The 19,009-nt window shown below is 64.2% G+C and overlaps 1 protein-coding gene across 4 annotated transcripts in view; it reads left to right on the top strand.

Annotated features, from left to right (window-relative positions):
* PIEZO1 (piezo type mechanosensitive ion channel component 1) overlaps positions 1–19,009 on the top strand; it is a 69,236-nt gene that overhangs the window by 41,170 nt on the left and 9,057 nt on the right. For 2 of the 4 annotated variants that reach the window (XR_010152468.1, XM_016930377.4), the window contains exons 3-30: positions 1,409–1,531; positions 1,736–1,778; positions 2,245–2,383; positions 5,088–5,256; positions 5,383–5,596; positions 5,718–5,889; positions 6,009–6,095; positions 6,177–6,264; positions 7,087–7,187; positions 7,825–8,085; positions 8,928–9,039; positions 9,121–9,299; positions 9,376–9,524; positions 9,636–9,818; positions 10,074–10,204; positions 10,365–10,522; positions 10,752–10,928; positions 11,479–11,604; positions 11,676–11,876; positions 12,482–12,686; positions 15,811–15,915; positions 16,276–16,429; positions 16,510–16,753; positions 16,831–16,927; positions 17,019–17,190; positions 17,790–17,879; positions 17,955–18,058; positions 18,394–18,465. Coding sequence is in view for 2 of the 4 variants with exons in the window: in XM_016930377.4 (XP_016785866.3) it covers positions 1,409–1,531; positions 1,736–1,778; positions 2,245–2,383; positions 5,088–5,256; positions 5,383–5,596; positions 5,718–5,889; positions 6,009–6,095; positions 6,177–6,264; positions 7,087–7,187; positions 7,825–8,085; positions 8,928–9,039; positions 9,121–9,299; positions 9,376–9,524; positions 9,636–9,818; positions 10,074–10,204; positions 10,365–10,522; positions 10,752–10,928; positions 11,479–11,604; positions 11,676–11,876; positions 12,482–12,686; positions 15,811–15,915; positions 16,276–16,429; positions 16,510–16,753; positions 16,831–16,927; positions 17,019–17,190; positions 17,790–17,879; positions 17,955–18,058; positions 18,394–18,465 (4,056 nt within the window). In the remaining 2 variants the exon portion in view is untranslated. The remainder of the gene's footprint in view (positions 1–1,408; positions 1,532–1,735; positions 1,779–2,244; positions 2,384–5,087; positions 5,257–5,382; positions 5,597–5,717; positions 5,890–6,008; positions 6,096–6,176; positions 6,265–7,086; positions 7,188–7,824; positions 8,086–8,927; positions 9,040–9,120; positions 9,300–9,375; positions 9,525–9,635; positions 9,819–10,073; positions 10,205–10,364; positions 10,523–10,751; positions 10,929–11,478; positions 11,605–11,675; positions 11,877–12,481; positions 12,687–15,810; positions 15,916–16,275; positions 16,430–16,509; positions 16,754–16,830; positions 16,928–17,018; positions 17,191–17,789; positions 17,880–17,954; positions 18,059–18,393; positions 18,466–19,009) is intronic. The other 2 variants (XR_010152469.1, XM_016930378.4) reach the window with 1 other exon arrangement.

Below are 19,009 nucleotides of genomic sequence, written 5' to 3'. Positions count from 1 at the left end.
CAGGTCAGGGCCTGGGGCAACCCTAGGAAGGTGTGAGTGTGAGAAGCTGGTCCAAACCTGCCTCGACTGCCTGGTGGTGCGGACAGGGAGTCCTGGGCATCCCTGAGGGCTGCCTCACGGTCAGGCTTAGGGATGTGCAGGGTGACTTGGACGTGGGTCATGAGTCTTTACTCCAGAAAGAGGGGGCTGAGTGTCCAAGGCCAATCCCGAGTTTGTCACCTAACACCATTTGTGCTCAAAAAACTGAACAGAGTGGACACAGGCCCTGAGTTTGCGCCCCGAGGCCGAGAGAGGGCAGATGTGGTGGTGACATTCACCACCTTGGACCCAGACCCAGATGCTGCCTGTCCCTGAGCTCCAGGAAGTTGTGAGAAGGGCCTGAGCTGTTCTGCACTTACTCGTGGCCGGGCATGGTTGGTGGTGCAGGAGTTGCTGCCCCAGGGTGAGGGCCCGGAAGCTCCTGCCAGAAGGTGCCGGGGTGGAAAGGGAAGCTGTCCACAGCCCTGTCAGGACTCAGAACCCGATGGGTCAAGGACTTTGGTCCGGACCCCTGCTGGAGGGTGAGCTGTCCACATGTGCGCCGAGAGCAGAGGTGAAGCCAGGGCTCCTGAGTGCCCCCAGCCACAGGGTGCGCCCGCCCAGCCCCTGCCCTGCAGCCGAAGGCCTCCCTGCTGGGGGGCTGAGTCCAGTGGGGCCACAGGCAGCTGGGAGCAGGACAAGGCTGCCAGGCAACCAGATGGTGCTGCCGCTTCCTGCCAGGTGCTGGTACACAGAGAGAAGATGCCAGTCTGGGGCCTGACCTGGCGCACAGCAGGTGCCTGAAATGCCAGGGTGGCCATGGGTACTGGGTACCGTGCATAGGCCATGCATAGGGATGCAACTTCTCCTTGCAGCCCCTCAGCCCCAGGGAGGCAGCTGCGTGCCCCACTTTTCTCCAGAGCCATCATGGCCCTGCTCCCACCCCAGCCACAGCTGCTCAGGGGCGCTCCGCATGCCCTGGTCTCCATCCACCTGCAGCCCCCACTGGGGTGAGGTGGAGCTTCTTGCCTCTCCTTGTGTCTATTTCCTCTGCTTCCACAACTGAACGGTGACAGGTATTTGCTGGATGAGGGAGCACACCCCAGGTGGTTTCCTCTGAGCCTGGGAGGCCTTTTCCTGCCTGTGGGCCCCAGGCCCATCCTGCTGCCACCCCCAGGAGGATGCCCGGCTCCTTGTCACAAGAGTGACCCTGGGGAGGCGTGGGGAGTGGGGCTGGCCGGCCGGCCTGATGGGGTCCTGAGTCCATGACGGGCTTGCGTCTCAGGCCTCTGGGCTCTGGCCTGGCTGGGGGCTATTGTCCGGCTGAGCGGCCTGGGCTGCGGCCCCTCCCCGTCCCCAGGACCAGCCTCACCCACTCGCTCTGCCGCAGGTCACACAGGCCGCCTCCTGCGGGCATTGCTGGGCCTCAGCCTGCTCTTCCTGGTGGCCCATCTCGCCCTCCAGATCTGCCTGCATACTGTGCCCCACCTGGACCAGCTCCTGGGACCCAGCTGTGAGTTGCTGAGGGGGCGGGGTAGGGATAGCCATCCTGGGGGTCAGGGAGAGGGCCCTGCAGTGACCCCGAGTCTCCTGGGGGGGTTGACTCAGCCTGATTTATGTCTGGCCTGGATGGTCCAGGTGAAACGCTCCAGGGATGACCAGGCCACGGTGCTGGCTGGGCAGAGCCTGACCTGGGTTCCCCCGTCTTTCTCTGCAGGCAGCCGCTGGGAGACCCTCTCGCGACACATAGGGGTCACAAGGTAAGACCATTCCCCCCACCCCCAACCAGCAAGCCTCCCTTGGGGATTTCAGGCCCCAGGAAGTGGGGGGACCCAGGAGGGACAGAGGGGGACCTGGAGACTCATCCACACTCCCACCCACACCTGGAGACCCATCCATGCTCCCACCCACACCTGGAGACCCATCCACGCTCCCACCCGCACCTGGAGACCCATCCACACTCTCACCTGCACCTGGAGACCCATCCACGCTCTCACCCGCACCTGGAGACCCATCCACGCTCCCACCCGCACCTGGAGACCCATCCACGCTCCCACCCGCACCTGGAGACCCATCCACGCTCCCACCCGCACCTGGAGACCCATCCACGCTCCCACCCGCACCTGGAGACCCATCCACGCTCTCACCCGCACCTGGAGACCCATCCACGCTCCCACCCACACCTGTCCTCTTGGTCTGACCGCGGCTGCTCCCTGCTCTCCGCAGGCTGGACCTGAAGGACATCCCCAACGCCATCCGGCTGGTGGCCCCTGACCTGGGCATCTTGGTGGTCTCCTCTGTCTGCCTCGGCATCTGCGGGCGCCTTGCAAGGAACACCCGGCAGAGCCCACATCCACGGGAGCTGGTGAGGGCAGCTGCGTCACCCGTGTGTCAGGGAGGTCATTCGAGAGCTGTGGTCTCAGCCATTTTGAGGGTTATTTTAATCTTTTTAAAACAGATGTAGACGTTTTGGTTGTAAGTTGGTGTTAAAGAGAGGAGGAAGTTCCAAATCCCACCCCGGGGCCCAGCCTGCAGTTCCATCCGTTCAGACCTGTTTCTACTCGGGCTCTGTTTCTAGTCAGAAACCTCCACGCCCCAACATGGCATCTGTGCCCTTAGGAACTCTTCACAGGGGAATTATTTGGGGCCACGCGGTGGTGGAAACCTGCAGTGCTGGGCAGTGTGGCTGGCTGGAGAGCCACTGCAGAAGGGCTGAGAAGGGGCGGCCCCAGCAGGCCCCATGCACTTACAGGCAAACAGGCTGTCGGCCCAGAGCCCCAGCAGGGGCCTGGACCCCAGGAGCGACAGGCCTGAAGCAGGGCCTCTGTCCTCGGAGTGGGAGGCAGAGTGAACTTTAGCTGCTACAAGACTTGGAGGTCCGGCCCCGGGAATCTCTGAGCTATGGCCCCCTCGCACGGACAGGGCATGAGCTGGGGCCTGCGACACCCAACGTTGACTGCTCAGACCCTCTCGTCCCTGCCTGGGCCCACACTTGCCATCCCCAGGCTCAGCCAGGATTTATGGCCACCTGGGTGTCCTGGCCCACGAACTCCCTGCCCCGGGCACCCAGCCTCCTCCCACCTCACCCTCCCAGTGCCCACTCGTCAGATAGCTGATGCTCGCCACGCACATGGGCCTCAACTTCTAGAGGAGTCCCGAGAGGGAAAGGGGTTCCCCAAGCCACACGGTAGGTCGAGTACACCTGCTCAGCCTGCAGAGGCGGCCTGCCCTCCTGCCTGTCCTGTCGCCACCCCATGGGGCAAGGCTGGTGCCCGCATTTCAGAAGTGGGAACGGGGACCTGGAGGTCAAGTGGCTTTTCCGGGCATTTGAGGGGGTCCAGCGCTCATGAGGACTGTGCTGCTGCCTGTCCTCCAAGAGACCCGCCCCTCCCTCGTCAGCCCCTCCTCCATGCTGATGGGGGCATGGGGCATGAGCTTCCTGGAGTTTGGCTGCTGGGAAGGGGCTGGGTGGCTGGACTCTGGTCATCTTCATCTTGGTGTGATGGGAGCCTGAGTGTGCAGCTGCGCCCTGGGCGGCCAGCGTGGACGGACTTCAGAGTGAGCTGGGGGCACCAGGCACCTGCAGGATACCGTTCCGAAAGATCTAGAAGCCCCATGACCCGGCCTGGCAGGGCCCCCGGGCGACCCTCACTCCCACATACGGGCAACACACACACGTGTGTGCAGGCATGCGACGGAGTGTGCCGGCCAGCCCGAGGGGCGCTGGCCGCTGGAGGAGGTGAGGGGCGTCTGCAGCATGGCTGCGGTACGTGGGGCCCAAGTCAGGGCCGGGCCTGCCCCTCGGTGGCCTCTCACCCCAAGTCAGGGCCGGGCCTGCCCCTCGGTGGCCTCACACCTGTTCTCCCACAGCAGCTGCCTCTGTTCTTTCCACTCCCAGAAATGCTCATTTTTCACGGCTCTGCTCAGAAGATTTCCCAGGGCCAGGGCCAGGGCCAGCCTGTGGGTGGGGTGAGCGATGGCGCCCTGTGTTCTGATCCAGCCTCGCCCCCAGCTGCTGTGTGGTCTCTGAGAGGGGTGGGCTCAGGGCCTGGGCCTCTCCTGCCCTGATCTCCCTGTTACCCTGGCCTCGGAGCCTCCCAGCAGCCCCTGCAGCCCTGGAGGCCTGTGAGGACAGGACTGGTCTGGTTCATCTGTCCCGTCAAGCCCCCATCCCATTTGACAGAAGGGGAATAGGCTCCGAGAGGCTGTGAATTGCCTCGGCCTGCAGAGCGCGGAGACTGTCAGAGCTGGGATGGGGCCTGCCGTCCAGCCCCACAGCCTGCGGTCTCAGCCCGGGCACCTGGCGCCTCAGCCACCAGCAGAGCCCCCGAGTCACAGATGGGGACACTGGGCCGGTGGCAGCCAGGCCAGAGCCAGGGCATCTGACGACAGCCGTGTTCTTTCCACCACACCCTGGCTTTCCCCGGTGTTTGGGAAATGGCTGTGTTCTGGGAAATCTTTAGTCAGGTCCAGGGAAAACAGGCCTGGCAGGTCTCTCTCCCCAGCCCCAGGCCGGCCTGTCACTTCTTCTAGGTAGCTGGCCACCTCTGTCCCCCCAGAGGCTTGGGGAGGGCAGGAGTACCACCCCTATCTTCCAGGCAGAGCCACCCAGAAGGCTGGCAGGGGTACACAGGAGACCCTGGAGCCTGGCCATGTCCCTCAGGCCCCCTTGGTCTCTAGAGACCCCCCGGGGTATAGACAGGGCCCTGCTGCTCCCTGGGTGTGTGGTTCGGGGAGATGAGGTGCTATAGGACAGTCTGTGGTCTGTCTATACCTGGCAAGGTCATCACGTGCCTGGGCTTGGCAGGACAGACCCTGGGTCTTCGGCCAGGGTGGGAGCTGCTACCAGGAAGGCCTGCAGGAACTGTGAGCTTGAGTGAGGAAGTAGGAAGGTGTCAGGCAGACCTCAGGGACGGCTGGGGCCTGTGCCCAGGGAGGCTGTCCTGTGGCCCTCAGAGGAGCAGCTGTGGATGTGGCCGCCTCCCACGCTCCTGGCTGGGCAGGTGTGGGCTGGAGAGGTGGCCTCAGTGGGATACACCTGACCTTGCCCCTGTCCGTGACCTTGGCAGGATGATGACGAGAGGGATGTGGATGCCAGCCCCACGGCAGGGCTGCAGGAAGCAGCAACGCTGGCCCCTACACGGAGGTCACGGCTGGCCGCTCGTTTCCGAGTCACAGCCCACTGGCTGCTGGTGGCGGCTGGGCGGGTCCTGGCCGTAACGCTGCTTGCACTGGCAGGTACGCACCGAGGCAGGGGGCACTGGCAGTCACACTGGGAGGGGTCTTGGAGTTCCCTGATGACTGTGGAGACAGCGGGACACATGGCACCGGCCAGGTAAAACCCTGTGTGCCCCTGCCCCGCAGGCATCGCCCACCCCTCGGCCCTCTCCAGTGTCTACCTGCTGCTCTTCCTGGCCACCTGCACCTGGTGGGCCTGCCACTTTCCCATCAGCACTCGGGGCTTCAGCAGACTCTGCGTCGCGGTGGGGTGCTTCGGCGCCGGCCATCTCATCTGCCTCTACTGCTACCAGATGCCCTTGGCACAGGCTCTGCTCCCGCCTGCCGGCATCTGGGCTAGGTAACGGCTTGCCACACAGCCCCTTTTTCCTCCCGCCCTGGTCCCGCCCACCTGGCTCGTCTAGCCCCTGTGGCCCCACTGCCTCTGGGGTGGTAGGCTGTGACGGGTCTTCTCTGGACAGGGTGCTGGGTCTCAAGGACTTCGTGGGTCCCACCAACTGCTCCAGCCCCCATGCGCTGGTCCTCAACACCAGCCTGGACTGGCCTGTGTATGCCAGCCCCGGCGTCCTCCTGCTGCTGTGCTACGCCACGGCCTCTCTGCGCAAGCTCCGTGCGTACCGCTCCTCCGGCCAGGTGAGCACCTGCCACCCATGGGGGGTGGGCTGAGGCCAGGCCATGGGGCTGGTCTCAGGACCTCCTGCCTCTGGGTGGGGTGTGGAGCTGGTCTGGGCTCAAGACGCTGGTCTCTGCAGAGGAAGGAGGCGGCAAAGGGGTACGAGGCTCGGGAGCTGGAGCTAGCAGAGCTGGACCAGTGGCCCCAGGAACGGGAGTCTGACCAGGTGAGCAGCCAGGCAGGTGGAGACACCAGCGTGGGGGGCGCCCGGCCAGCCCCTGCATGGCTCACCGCTGCTTGCCCACAGCACGTGGTGCCCACAGCACCCGACACCGAGGCTGATAACTGCATCGTGCACGAGCTGACCGGCCAGAGCTCCCTCCGGCAGCGGCCTGGTAAGTACCGCACACTGCAAGGTATGGCTGGGTTGGCGCGGGGAGGCCGGTGCTGCCCCCTGGTGGCCGCCTGGCGCTCTCGCATGCTCGCGCCGCACCTCTGCCTGCCGCCCCCTCGGGGGCCCAGGACATCCACGGGTCGGTGTCAGTGACCCCCGAGACCCCCAGGGCAGCCGAGTGGCCATGTTACTGACCAACCCCCAAGACCCCCAGGGCAGCTGAGTGGCCGCGTCCTTGATCCCCAAGACCCCATGGGGGGCCTCCAGGTCCCCCAACCCCTCCCCAGAGAACGTGGCTATGCTGTCTTGTGCTGTTAGCTCTGGGAGCTGTTCTAGGTGGCCCAGTGGCCCCAGGAGGCCGCTCGTCCAGGGCAGGGGCTGGCCTGGGAACTCTGTGTTGGCCATGTCGCCTTGGGAGGGCCTGGGGGCTCTTTCTGGCTACTTTCTTTCTTTACCCTAACCCTTGATTTTCCATTTTGCAATGTGTTTCTGAATGAAGCAAATGAAGCCAGGGCCCTGGGGTGGGGGTCCCGAGAGTCTTCAGGTGCGCAGAGCTGGGAAGGGGGTCAGGGCCACCTTTCCCAACCTTTCAAGGAAACTTAGGCCCAGAGAACGGCAGGTGCTGGCAGGGCCATCCCTGACGCTCGGGGACGGTGTCAGTCCAATCGCCGGAGCCCACGTGTGCTGCCCATAGCCCACCGTGGCCACCGGGGGCCTGTCCCTCCTGCTGTGTGCTTGCCCAGGGCCCAGATTTTAGGGCATAGTCAGGGCGGGGGGGCCTGGAGATCACCCTGCCGGAGCTGACCGCTGTCCCCACCTGCAGTGCGGCCCAAGCGGGCTGAGCCCAGGGAGGCGTCTCCGCTCCACAGCCTGGGCCACCTCATCATGGACCAGAGCTATGTATGCGCGCTCATCGCCATGATGGTAGGCGGCTGTGGGGGTTGGGGTGGGATGTAGTTGGGGAGGGTGGCTGGGCGGCCCCCTCTGCCGCGCAGGTGTGGGGCATCGCCTGGGTGGGGTGCGCTGGGCAGCTGTGCAGCCCCCTCTGCCGCGCAGGTGTGGGGCATCGCCTGGGTGGGGTGCGCTGGGCAGCTGTGCAGCCCCCTCTGCCGCGCAGGTGTGGGGCATCGCCTGGGTGGGGTGCGCTGGGCAGCTGTGCAGCCCCCTCTGCCGCGCAGGTGTGGGGCATCGCCTGGGTGGGGTGCGCTGGGCAGCTGTGCAGCCCCCTCTGCCGCGCAGGTGTGGGGCATCGCCTGGGTGGGGTGCGCTGGGCAGCTGTGCAGCCCCCTCTGCCGCGCAGGTGTGGGGCATCGCCTGGGTGGGGTGCGCTGGGCAGCTGTGCAGCCCCCTCTGCCGCGCAGGTGTGGGGCATCGCCTGGGTGGGGTGCGCTGGGCAGCTGTGCAGCCCCCTCTGCCGCGCAGCCCCCTCTGCCGCGCAGGTGTGGGGCATCGCCTGGGTGGGGTGCGCTGGGCAGCTGTGCAGCTCCCTCTGTCGCGCAGGTGTGAGGCATCGCCTGGGTGGGGTGCGCTGGGCAGCTGTGCAGCCCTCTCTGCCGCGCAGGTGTGGAGTATCACCTACCACAGCTGGCTGACCTTCGTACTGCTGCTCTGGGCCTGCCTCATCTGGACGGTGCGCAGCCGCCACCAACTGGCCATGCTATGCTCGCCCTGCATCCTGCTGTATGGGATGACGCTGTGCTGCCTACGCTACGTGTGGGCCATGGACCTGCGCCCTGAGCTGCCCACCACCCTGGGCCCCGTCAGCCTGCGCCAGCTGGGGCTGGAGCACACCCGCTACCCCTGTCTGGACCTTGGTGCCATGGTGAGTGTGCACCGCCACATCCAGGGGTGCCTGGGTGCGCAGACCCATCAGGGTTGTCGTCCTGTTCAATGTCCATTTGCCTGGGGGAGTGGCAGCGCCAAGAAGGCAGATGTGTCTGTCTGTCCCCTTCTGCCCACCCAGAGCCAGCCCAGAGTAGCTTCTCAGTGAGTGTTTGTTGAGTGAATAAACAGACAACCTTGTGTTGGCACGGGCACCACCCCTGTGCCCCGACACTGTGTGTGAGTGTGGGTTCTGTCTGTTGGCATGGGCACCACCCCGTGCCCCGACACTGTGAGCGTGGGCTCTGCCCATTGGCACCATGCACAGCCCTGGGTCTCAGTGACAAGCTGTGCAGGCCATGTGTTCACAGGGTGCCTGCGTGTCCATGTGAGACGGGTGCCAGCATCGTGTCTGGCCACCTGTTTGCAGGCCAGTGGGTCTCATCTTGTGAAACTTGTGAGCCTGTGTGCCACGATGTGCACCTGTGAGCTTGTGTGCATATGTGAGCACGCATGTGGGCAAACATGCACTCCAGCATGTGGATGTGTGTGCAGGTGCGTGCATGGATCTGTGCCCACGTGAACTAGTGAACCCGTGTGACTCTGCGTGTGAGCGCGAGTGAACCCATGCACTCATCTGTGGATGTGAGTGTGTTCGTGTGCCTCTGAGTGGGTGTGAGCGAGAGGGTGTTTGGTGCCTGTGGGGAGGTTGCGGTGGATGGGCTGGTGCCAGCCGCCTCCCTGAGAGCTCTTGCCCCCGGCTATAGGAGGGTGCTGGGTCCCCCGGCTGTGGGAGGGGTGCTGGGCCCCCCGGCTGACTGTGACACCCTGCGCTTCTCACAGTTGCTCTACACCCTGACCTTCTGGCTCCTGCTGCGCCAGTTTGTGAAAGAGAAGCTGCTGAAGTGGGCAGAGTCTCCAGCTGCGCTGACGGAGGTCACCGTGGCAGACACAGGTGAGTGGTGGGCCAGAGGCGGGGGTTGCCCTCCTGCCTGCCCGCCCTGATGCCATCGCCTGCCCCTGGCTTGGCCCACAGAGCCCACGCGGACGCAGACGCTGTTGCAGAGCCTGGGGGAGCTGGTGAAGGGCGTGTACGCCAAGTACTGGATCTACGTGTGTGCTGGCATGTTCATCGTGGTCAGCTTCGCTGGCCGCCTCGTGGTCTACAAGATTGTCTACATGTTCCTCTTCCTGCTCTGCCTCACCCTCTTCCAGGTGGCTGGCGGGCCGGGATGGGGGCTGGGGCACGGACCCTCCCCGCGGTCCTCACCACCCCCACCTCACCCGGCAGGTCTACTACAGCCTGTGGCGGAAGCTGCTCAAGGCCTTCTGGTGGCTCGTGGTGGCCTATACCATGCTGGTCCTCATCGCCGTCTACACCTTCCAGTTCCAGGACTTCCCTGCCTACTGGCGCAACCTCACCGGCTTCACCGACGAGCAGTGAGTCCAGGCTGGGGCGGTGGGGCAGGGGCGCCGACGCCCCGTGCACTTCCCCGGGGCTGCAGCGGCTCTGCCGGGGGCCGGGCCGGTGCTGATGCTGCCCCTCCACAGGCTGGGGGACCTGGGCCTGGAGCAGTTCAGCGTGTCCGAGCTCTTCTCCAGCATCCTGGTGCCCGGCTTCTTCCTGCTGGCCTGCATCCTGCAGCTGCACTACTTCCACAGGCCCTTCATGCAGCTCACCGACATGGAGCACGTGTCCCTGCCTGGCACGCGCCTCCCGCGGTGGGCTCACAGGTGCGGCCCCGCCCTCCCTGTCCGGCCCTGGAGAGGCCACATCTTCCACCTTCAGATCCCAAGGGGCATTTGCTCATACCAAGGGGATGGCAGTAGCGTGGAGGTTGCAGGGACAGTGGGCATGAGTTGCGACACAGCTGTGCACCTGAACTGGCAGCTGCAGCAGAATCGGTGCCAACAGGGCTTCTTCCAGCCCCAGGAAATGAGAGGGGCAGGAACCCAGTTGGGAGATGACATTTTCGGACCCTCTCCCAGGCAGGATGCAGTGAGTGGGACCCCACTGCTGCAGGAGGAGCAGGAGGAGCAGCAGCAGGAGGAGGAGGAGGACTCCAGGAACGAGGGGCTGGGCGTGGCCACTCCCCACCAGGCCACGCAGGTGCCTGAAGGTGGGTTGGGCGGGTAGAGCACAGCTGCCACCCAGTCTGCTGTGCCATGTCCCAGCTCGGGGGGCGTTGGCAGAGTCCCCTCTGGGCTCCAGAGCCTCTTCCTCACAGGGGACCCGGGAACCCCCGTTTGTGCCCCGCACTGACCCTCACACCATCACAGGGGCAGCCAAGTGGGGCCTGGTGGCTGAGCGGCTGCTGGAGCTGGCAGCCGGCTTCTCGGACGTCCTCTCACGCGTGCAGGTGTTCCTGCGGCGGCTGCTGGAGCTTCACGTCTTCAAGCTGGTGGCCCTGTACACCGTCTGGGTGGCCCTGAAGGAGGTGAGTGTGGCAGGCAACTCAGCTTCCCATCTGGGGTGGGGTCGCTCTGGCCTGCCCAGCCGGCCTCCCCAAGCCCAGCCCCACGTGCCCACTGCCCTCTCCAAGCCCAGCCCCACGTGCCCACTGCCCTCCCCAAGCCCAGCCCCACGTGCCCACTGCCCTCCCCAAGCCCAGCCCCACGTGCCCACTGCCCTCTCCAAGCCCAGCCCCACGTGCCCACTGCCCTCAGGTGTCGGTGATGAACCTGCTGCTGGTGGTGCTGTGGGCCTTCGCCCTGCCCTACCCACGCTTCCGGCCCATGGCCTCCTGCCTGTCCACCGTGTGGACCTGCGTCATCATCGTGTGTAAGATGCTGTACCAGCTCAAGGTTGTCAACCCCCAGGAGTATTCCAGCAACTGCACCGAGGTACTGGCCCCCGAGGGCTGGGACGGGAGGAAGCTCCAGGCAACTCTGTGTTCGCAGCCCGACCCTCCCGGGGCAGCTGCCTCAGTGCAGTGGGGCCAGCAATGGAGATGGAGGACTCTCCCCTGGGGGGGCCAAGGGGGCTTCCTGGAGGCAGCATCCTTCGACCTCAACTGTGGACCAGGGGCCCACTCCCTGCACACAAGGGTGTCCAGTAGGGGCGGAGTCCCAGGGTCTCTGGCAGTGAGGACGGGAGGGCCCCACCCCAGGCCTGGACAGGGAGAGACAGTCAGGCATCTGTGCCTGGGACCTTCTCGCACATCCCTCCTTCTCCCTGGACCTCTCTTCACTCCCCTAGCCCCTGCCCGTGGTCTCCCTGTTTCTCAAACACCTGGTCCCCTTCCCCGTGAAGGTGGCTCCAAGGCTGGCAGCCCTGGTGTCCCTGGCTGGGGAGCAGTGGACCTGCCCCAGAGCTGTGGCTGTGGTGGGCTCCGGGCAGGGCCAGGGGGCACTGTGGCCTGGGAGGGGGCACTGATGCCCGGCCTCTTGCCAGCCCTCCCCCAACAGCACCAACTTGCTGCCCACGGAGATCAGCCAGTCCCTGCTGTACCGGGGGCCCGTGGACCCTGCCAACTGGTTTGGGGTGCGGAAAGGGTTCCCCAACCTGGGCTACATCCAGGTGAGTTGAGGGGCTGGTGGGCGGCTGGGCGGGCGAGTACCCGGCTGCCCCCTGACCCTTGCCCTCCGCAGAACCACCTGCAAGTGCTGCTGCTGCTGGTATTCGAGGCCATCGTGTACCGGCGCCAGGAGCACTACCGCCGGCAGCACCAGCTGGCCCCGCTGCCTGCCCAGGCCGTGTTTGCCAGCGGCACCCGCCAGCAGCTGGACCAGGATCTGCTCGGCTGCCTCAAGTACTTCATCAACTTCTTCTTCTACAAATTCGGGCTGGAGGTGAGGCAAGGACATTGCCTCCCCCTGGGGCAGGGCTTGGCCTTCGGGAGGGAAGGACGACGGCTGCACCGTGCAGGCACCGCAAGCCTGGCCCCACCTGGGTCTGCCTGGGCCACAGGGGGTGGGGGACCCAGGGCCAGGCACAGCTTCCCTGGACTCCTGTGGTGTGTCGGTGCTGACAACAGGCAGGGGGCCAAGTTAGATCCGCTCTACTGTACAGCCCACCTCCTGGAGCCTCAGTTTCCCCTGCACGATGGCAACTGCCAGCCACTCCTGCCCTCTTGACAGCGCCGCTGGCCCTGTCCTTGCTTGATGCCCACAGCCTCCAGGCAGGGCTGCTGCAAGCCTGAGGCCTGCTGTGTGGGACAAGAAAGTCCCTCTCCCCCAGACTCAGTGCATCCCCACGCCCCGCCCTGTCCCCTCCCCAGACTCAGTGCATCCCCACCCCTTCTCCCCCCAGACTCAGTGCATCCCCACGCCCCGCCCTCTCCCCAGACTCAGTGCATCCCCACGCCCCGCCCTCCCCCCAGACTCAGTGCATCCCCACGCCCCGCCCTCCCCCAAGACTCAGTGCATCCCCACGCCCCGCCCTCTCCCCTCCGCAGATCTGCTTCCTGATGGCCGTGAACGTGATTGGGCAGCGCATGAACTTTCTGGTGATCCTGCACGGTTGCTGGCTGGTGGCCATCCTCACCCGCAGGCACCGCCAGGCCATTGCCCGCCTCTGGCCCAACTACTGCCTCTTCCTGGCGCTGTTCCTGCTGTACCAGTACCTGCTGTGCCTGGGGATGCCCCCGGCCCTGTGCATCGGTGAGGGGCACGTGGCTTGGGTGGGCGTGGGCTTTGTGGCTTTGTGGATGCCCGTGGGGGTGTTTCCCGCCTGCCCCGGGCTCCTGTCCACCCTCCTAGACTTAGCTTCGGCCTTCTCCAGTCCCTCCTGCCCGCTCCACATCCTACCCAGGCGCCATCACCTGCATCCTGTCTCTCGGGGGCGGCCTGGCCCCCTCCAGGCTCTGCTGTTCTCTTTTCCTTTTTTGCCCAGTATTCTATCTTGAAATATTTCAAACCTTCAGGAAAGTTGTGAGTCACACAAGGAGCACTGCGTCCTCTCCGGGCCCTGTGCGGGTCGGCCGTGATGCCTCACACCCAAGTGCTGCCTCGAGCATGCGTCTCCTGGGGGAGGGTGTCTGAGCCCACAGCCCCACACTCGCGGTCCCGTCTCCTGGCAGTGCCATCGTCAAACGTGTCCTCTGCATTCAAACAGCCCCGGCCTCAGCACCCTTCTTTGTGGCCATTTGGTTTTCAGACGGGATCTGGTCTGATGTTTGCTCTAGTCTCTTGTCTTGGGTCTAAGCCGCCCCCGCCTCTCCTGTCTCTTGGGAAGTTCTGGAGGGAGGCCGGTAGTGTTGCTGACGCCGTGAGACTGGATTTGCGTGGCTGTCCTGGTGCTGAGGGTCTGCTCAAGGCACACAGCACCCTGCGGTCTGAGATGGGGAGTCACATTTGTGCATGTGGCCGGCTCAGGGGCGTCCCACCTGCCCCACAGTGGCACCCAGCCTGTTGGCACTGGTGGGCTGTGTGGGGTCAGCCTTGTGGTTTTATGAAACAGACTTTCTTTCTGTTGTCTCTGTGTGTCCGTCAGCTGGGATTCCCATCAAGGACAGCTGCCATTTGTTACTGGCTGCTTTCCAAGAATTCTGTCATCCGCAGACCCTGGGCCTCCCCTCTGCTGAGTGGGTCCTGGCCCCTCCGGCCACACACTGTTACATCATCTCCCCGTATTTGGCTGGGCATGGTGGTTCACGCCTGTGATCCCAGCACTTTGGGAGGCTGAGGCAGGAGCATCCCTTGAGGCCAGGAGTTTGAAACCACTCTGGTCAACATAGCAAGAACCCTTTTTTTTTTTTTTTTTTTTTTTTTTGAGATGGAGTCTTGCTCTGTCACCCAGGCTGGAGTACACTGGCACAATCTCAGCTCACTGCAGCCTCCGCGTCCCGGGTTGAAGCAATTCTCCTGTCTCAGCCTCCCTAGTGGCTAGGATTACAGGCAAGCACCACCATGCCCGGCTAATTTTTGTATTTTTAGTAGAGACGGGGTTTCACCATGTTGGCCAGGGTGGTCTTGAACTCCTGATCTCAGGTGATCCACCCCTCTCGGCCTCCCAAAGTGCTGGGATTATAGGTGTGAGCCACCACGCCGGGCCCTATTTCCTAATGGTGGTTTTCTGTTTCCTCATCTCTTCTACACATATTAATTGGCATCTTCTGTAAGGAAAAGCTGTCCTTTGTCTCCTGCTGATTTCTTTATTCAGGTATTTATGTGTGTGGGGGCACTGATGTTGGTCATCATCTCTGGAACTGGCTGTGGGACCAGCACCGTTTACTTTGTCTCGTGTGGTCCCAGCTTCAGGCCCTGGGAGCTCTGGGCCCTCTCTACCTGCCCCGCCTTTTTCAAGTCCGTCTTGTTTTCTTTTTCCTTTTTTTTTTAAGATGGAGTCCTGCTCTGTCACCCAGGCTGGAGTGCAGTGGCTCTGTCTCTGCTCACTGCAACCACCACCTCCCGGGTTCAAGCGATTCTCCTGCCTCAGCCTCCCTCCTGAGTAGCTGGGATTACAGGCACACGCCACCAGGCCTGGCTAATTTTTGTATTTTTAGTAGAGACGGGGTTTCACCATGTTGGCCAGGCTGGTCTTGAACTCCTGACCTCAGGTGATCCACCCGCCTCGGCCTCCCAAATTACAGGCCTCCCTCCTGGGATTACAGGCGTGAGCTGCCACGCCCGGCCCCGTCTTGTTTTCTGCTCCCAGGCGCTGCTGCCTCATCTTCTGCTTCCCAGGCCCAGCCCTGTGCTCACAGCCACTGCTCCCGGGAGCCCAGTCGAGTTCCAGGAGCGTGAGGTTTAGAGCCCGGGGTCTGGGCGCTGGGTGTGCCTGTTGCTACAGGGCTGCCTCCACCTCTGGGCCCTCCAGCTCTTCCTTGTTGAAACATCTGCTTTCGAGCATCACCGAGGCCAGCTCCCCATCTCCCGTCCACCTCTTCCTTGTTGAAATACCTGCTTTCAAGCGTCACCTAGGCCAGCTCCCCTTCTTCTGCCTCCTTCCATGCGGCTGCGCCGTGCAGTCGCCATCCTGTGAGATCAGCGTGTCCTGGGTTCCCCAACCTCGAGGGTAACTTTGTTTTTGTATCGCAAGGTGTTCCCTCTGTGGCAGATGGGGCTGTGGGTTTTGCAGATGCCTGCAGTCACATCCACCCCCTCAGGCCTTAGGGACCGACCCTCCCTGCCTCACCCGCCTCCCAGGAAGTGTGGCCGGGGGCCGGCAGTGCCACGGCTCTCTCCCCCAGCAGGCCCCGGCCCCTCCCATCCCCAGCACGTGGCTGTCAGAACACCACGTCAGTAGGACTGCCAGCAGGTGGCCTTGAGGTCTGGCTTCTTTCACTTGGCAGAGCACACTGAGGTCTGTCTAGGCTGTCGCATGGATCCCGGTCCCACGTGCTGAGCAGCACGTTCCTGGCTGTGGTTGCTGCAGGTTGAACCTTTCCCGGCTGCAGGCGTCCGTGCAGCTTCTGGCTGTTGTTTTCAGAGCTGTCCTATCACACGCACTGTCCTATCACACGCACTGTCCTATCATGGAATATGACGCCGTGTGGGCCACAACTCAGGCCCAGCAGCCCCCACCCCCGTGTTCTCTGGCCTCCTGCTCAGTTCCTTTGCCCCCAGGGGCTTGGTGCATAGTTGAAGGAATGTGTGTGTGTGAACACACAGGACACTAGAGCTGTCAGTTCTTAAGACACCAGGTGTGCGTGAGGTGATTCCCATGGACCCTGAGGGCTGCTGATAGTCTCGGGCTCTGAGGCCCCCGGTCAACGGGTGGGGACCAGGTGTCTCAGGCCCCAGGCAGGCCTGGCCCTTCCTGACATGACACCCCCACCCCCAGATTACCCCTGGCGCTGGAGCCGGGCCGTCCCCATGAACTCCGCACTCATCAAGTGGCTGTACCTGCCTGATTTCTTCCGGGCCCCCAACTCCACCAACCTCATCAGTGAGTGCCCCCCACCGCCCCCGCCTCCGCAGAGGACCCTCAGAGTACATTCACACCCCCAAATCTGCTCACAAGTGTGCACACAGGCGTGCACGGGCGGAGGTGTAGTCAGGCACACGGCAGCCTGCAGGCCCTGACCTCGCATGCACGCAGACCTCAGCATGTGTGCACGGCAGCCCTTGTGCGGAAGCCCCCACACTGGGGCTCCCCCAGGGACACCCGGTCACTCACCCAGGCAGACGTGTGTCTGCTGCCAGCGGCTGCACGCCGACAGGCCTGGGGTGGGAGGTGGGATTTATGCGCCGTGCCCACCTCGTGTGGGTCCCCGTGTGGCACAGCAGCAGCTCCCGTGTCCTGCAGGCGACTTCCTCCTGCTGCTCTGCGCCTCCCAGCAGTGGCAGGTGTTCTCGGCTGAGCGCACGGAGGAGTGGCAGCGCATGGCTGGCGTCAACAGCGACCGCCTGGAGCCGCTGCGGGGGGAGCCCAACCCCGTGCCCAACTTTATCCACTGCAGGTGCGTTCCACGTCACCCTCCACGGGGAACCTTCTGGGAGGGGTGGCCGGGGCACCCGCCCTGACGCTCCGGCCTGGCAGGTCCTACCTCGACATGCTGAAGGTGGCCGTCTTCCGATACCTGTTCTGGCTGGTGCTGGTGGTGGTGTTTGTCACGGGGGCCACCCGCATCAGCATCTTCGGGCTGGGCTACCTGCTGGCCTGCTTCTACCTGCTGCTCTTCGGCACGGCCCTGCTGCAGAGGGACACGCGGGCCCGCCTCATGCTGTGGGACTGCCTCATTCTGTACAACGTCACCGTCGTCATCTCCAAGAACATGCTGTCGGTGAGCCCAGCCTCCGGCCGCCCCCCCCTCCACCGCCCCGGGGCCCCGCTGGCCCCGCTGAGCCTGCTCTCCCCTAGCTCCTGGCCTGCGTCTTCGTGGAGCAGATGCAGACTGGCTTCTGCTGGGTCATCCAGCTCTTCAGCCTTGTATGCACCGTCAAGGGCTACTATGACCGTGAGTGGCGAGGATGGTGGCTGGGGAGCGCGTGGGGAAGCCCCCTGCTCCTGGACCCTGGGCCTGATCCTTGCCGGTGCCTGCCTTGCAGCCAAGGAGATGATGGACAGAGACCAGGACTGCCTGCTGCCTGTGGAGGAGGCGGGCATCATCTGGGACAGCGTCTGCTTCTTCTTCCTGCTGCTGCAGCGCCGCGTCTTCCTTAGCCATTACTACCTGCACGTCAGGGCCGACCTCCAGGCCACCGCCCTGCTAGCCTCCAGGCAAGCTCGGGCCCAGACACAGCCCAGAGCTCCCGTCTTGGGGCTAGGAGGGGGCAATGGGAGGTCCCTCGCTGTCACAGGCCCCGGCCCGTGGAGGGCAGGCTCTGCCACTCTGTGACATGGGCGTGTCATCTAGAGGGAGAATGAAGGCCAGCAGACCCCTGGCACCATCACACTCTGCCCCAGTGCTGGGTCTTTCAGAGACCACAGGCTGCAGTGCTGACGGTGGCTGGTGTCTCACCCCCGGCCAACTTTCCCACTAAGGGCTAAGTTTCTCCACCAGCGGGAGAGCCACCGTGTGGTGTCACGACTGCCCCGGGGAGGGGTTCTGGCTTGGGGCCAGCTTTGCCTGCTTCCCTGCAGCTGTGGTGGGGTGGGTGCCACCAGACGCCCCTGCATCTGTACGGCAGAAGGGCCTGTCCTCACCGCAGACAGCACGGAGGGTGGGGGCAGCAGATGCCTCCCCCGTGGGTGCCTCTTGCCCAGCGTGGGCAGAGAGGAGCGGGCTGAGCTGTCCCGGCCTGAGCAGGGAGCGGCAGCTGCCCATGCTGCTGGGGGCGATTGCCTGGTGCTCACACCCCATCCCCGCCTCCCTACAGGGGCTTCGCCCTCTACAATGCTGCCAACCTCAAGAGCATCGACTTCCACCGCAGGATAGAGGAGAAGTCCCTGGCCCAGCTGAAAAGACAGTAGGTGCCCCTGGGGCGGGGACTCCCCGGCTCCTCCACCCAATGCTCAGCATCCCCCACCTTTCCCCCCAACAGGATGGAGCGTATCCGTGCCAAGCAGGAGAAGCACAGGCAGGGCCGGGTGGACCGCAGTCGTCCCCAGGACACCCTGGGCCCCAAGGACCCCGGCCTGGAGCCAGGTGAGTGCAGCTGGAGTCCGGCACCCAGGGCCCCGTGTCCAGCATGTCTGTGCCTGCTGGCGTGTGCTGCGTCTGTGCCCATGTGACGTCCCACAGGGCTCCCAGCCCGCCTGTCCTGTCCGCATGATCATCCTCTGTCTGGCAGGCCCCACGGCTGCCCTGTGACTGTCCGTCCACGCACATGGGCTCTGAGCCCCACAGCCCCACACGGCCCCCATTACTGTGGGTGTCTGTGTCTGTCTCCACCTATCCTGTCCCCAAGACGGGAGCACTCACAGCCCCGACCCCTCCTGGTGGCTTGACTGCTGCCTCATGCTCACCCTGCCCCTCCACAGGGCCCGACAGTCCAGGGGGCTCCTCCCCGCCACGGCGGCAGTGGTGGCGGCCCTGGCTGGACCACGCCACAGGTACCCCCAATTAGCCTGCCTGTGGCCACCCTCTCAGGCCCTCTGTGCCCCCACCTGTCCTCTGCCTGGCCTGCTATCTTCCCCTCCCTTCCCCCGACCCCCAGGCCCTGAGTGTCAGGACGTGCTCAGGCCTCCTGGGTCGGGGGGTGCCTCACCGGCTGCAGACCCCTGGCCTGAATATGTCCTCTCCCGGCTATGCCCCAGCCCTTCCAACGGTGGGAGTCTCGGAGCTTGCCCCGATGACACATGGTGGTCGAGCAGCGATCTCACCTGGGACCCAGCAGCACTGCGTTATTCTGTTTTTGTTTCTTTTTGAGATGGAGTCTCGCTCTGTCACCGCAGGCTGGAGTGCAGTGGCATGATTGCAGCTCACTGCAACCTCCACCTGCCGGGTTCAAGTGATCCTCCTGCCTCAGCCTCCCAAGTAACTGAGACTACAAGCATGTGCCCCACTCCAGGCCTTTTTTTTTTTTTTTTTTGGAGACGGTGTCTTGCCCTGTCGCCCAGGCTACAGTGCAATGGTGTGATTTCGGCTCACTACAAC

Source organism: Pan troglodytes, chromosome 18 (assembly GCF_028858775.2).
Source record: "Pan troglodytes isolate AG18354 chromosome 18, NHGRI_mPanTro3-v2.0_pri, whole genome shotgun sequence".
Lineage (NCBI taxonomy): Eukaryota > Metazoa > Chordata > Mammalia > Primates > Hominidae > Pan > Pan troglodytes.
Note: the sequence above shows the minus strand (reverse complement) of the source record. Positions and strands in the feature narration are given on the sequence as shown.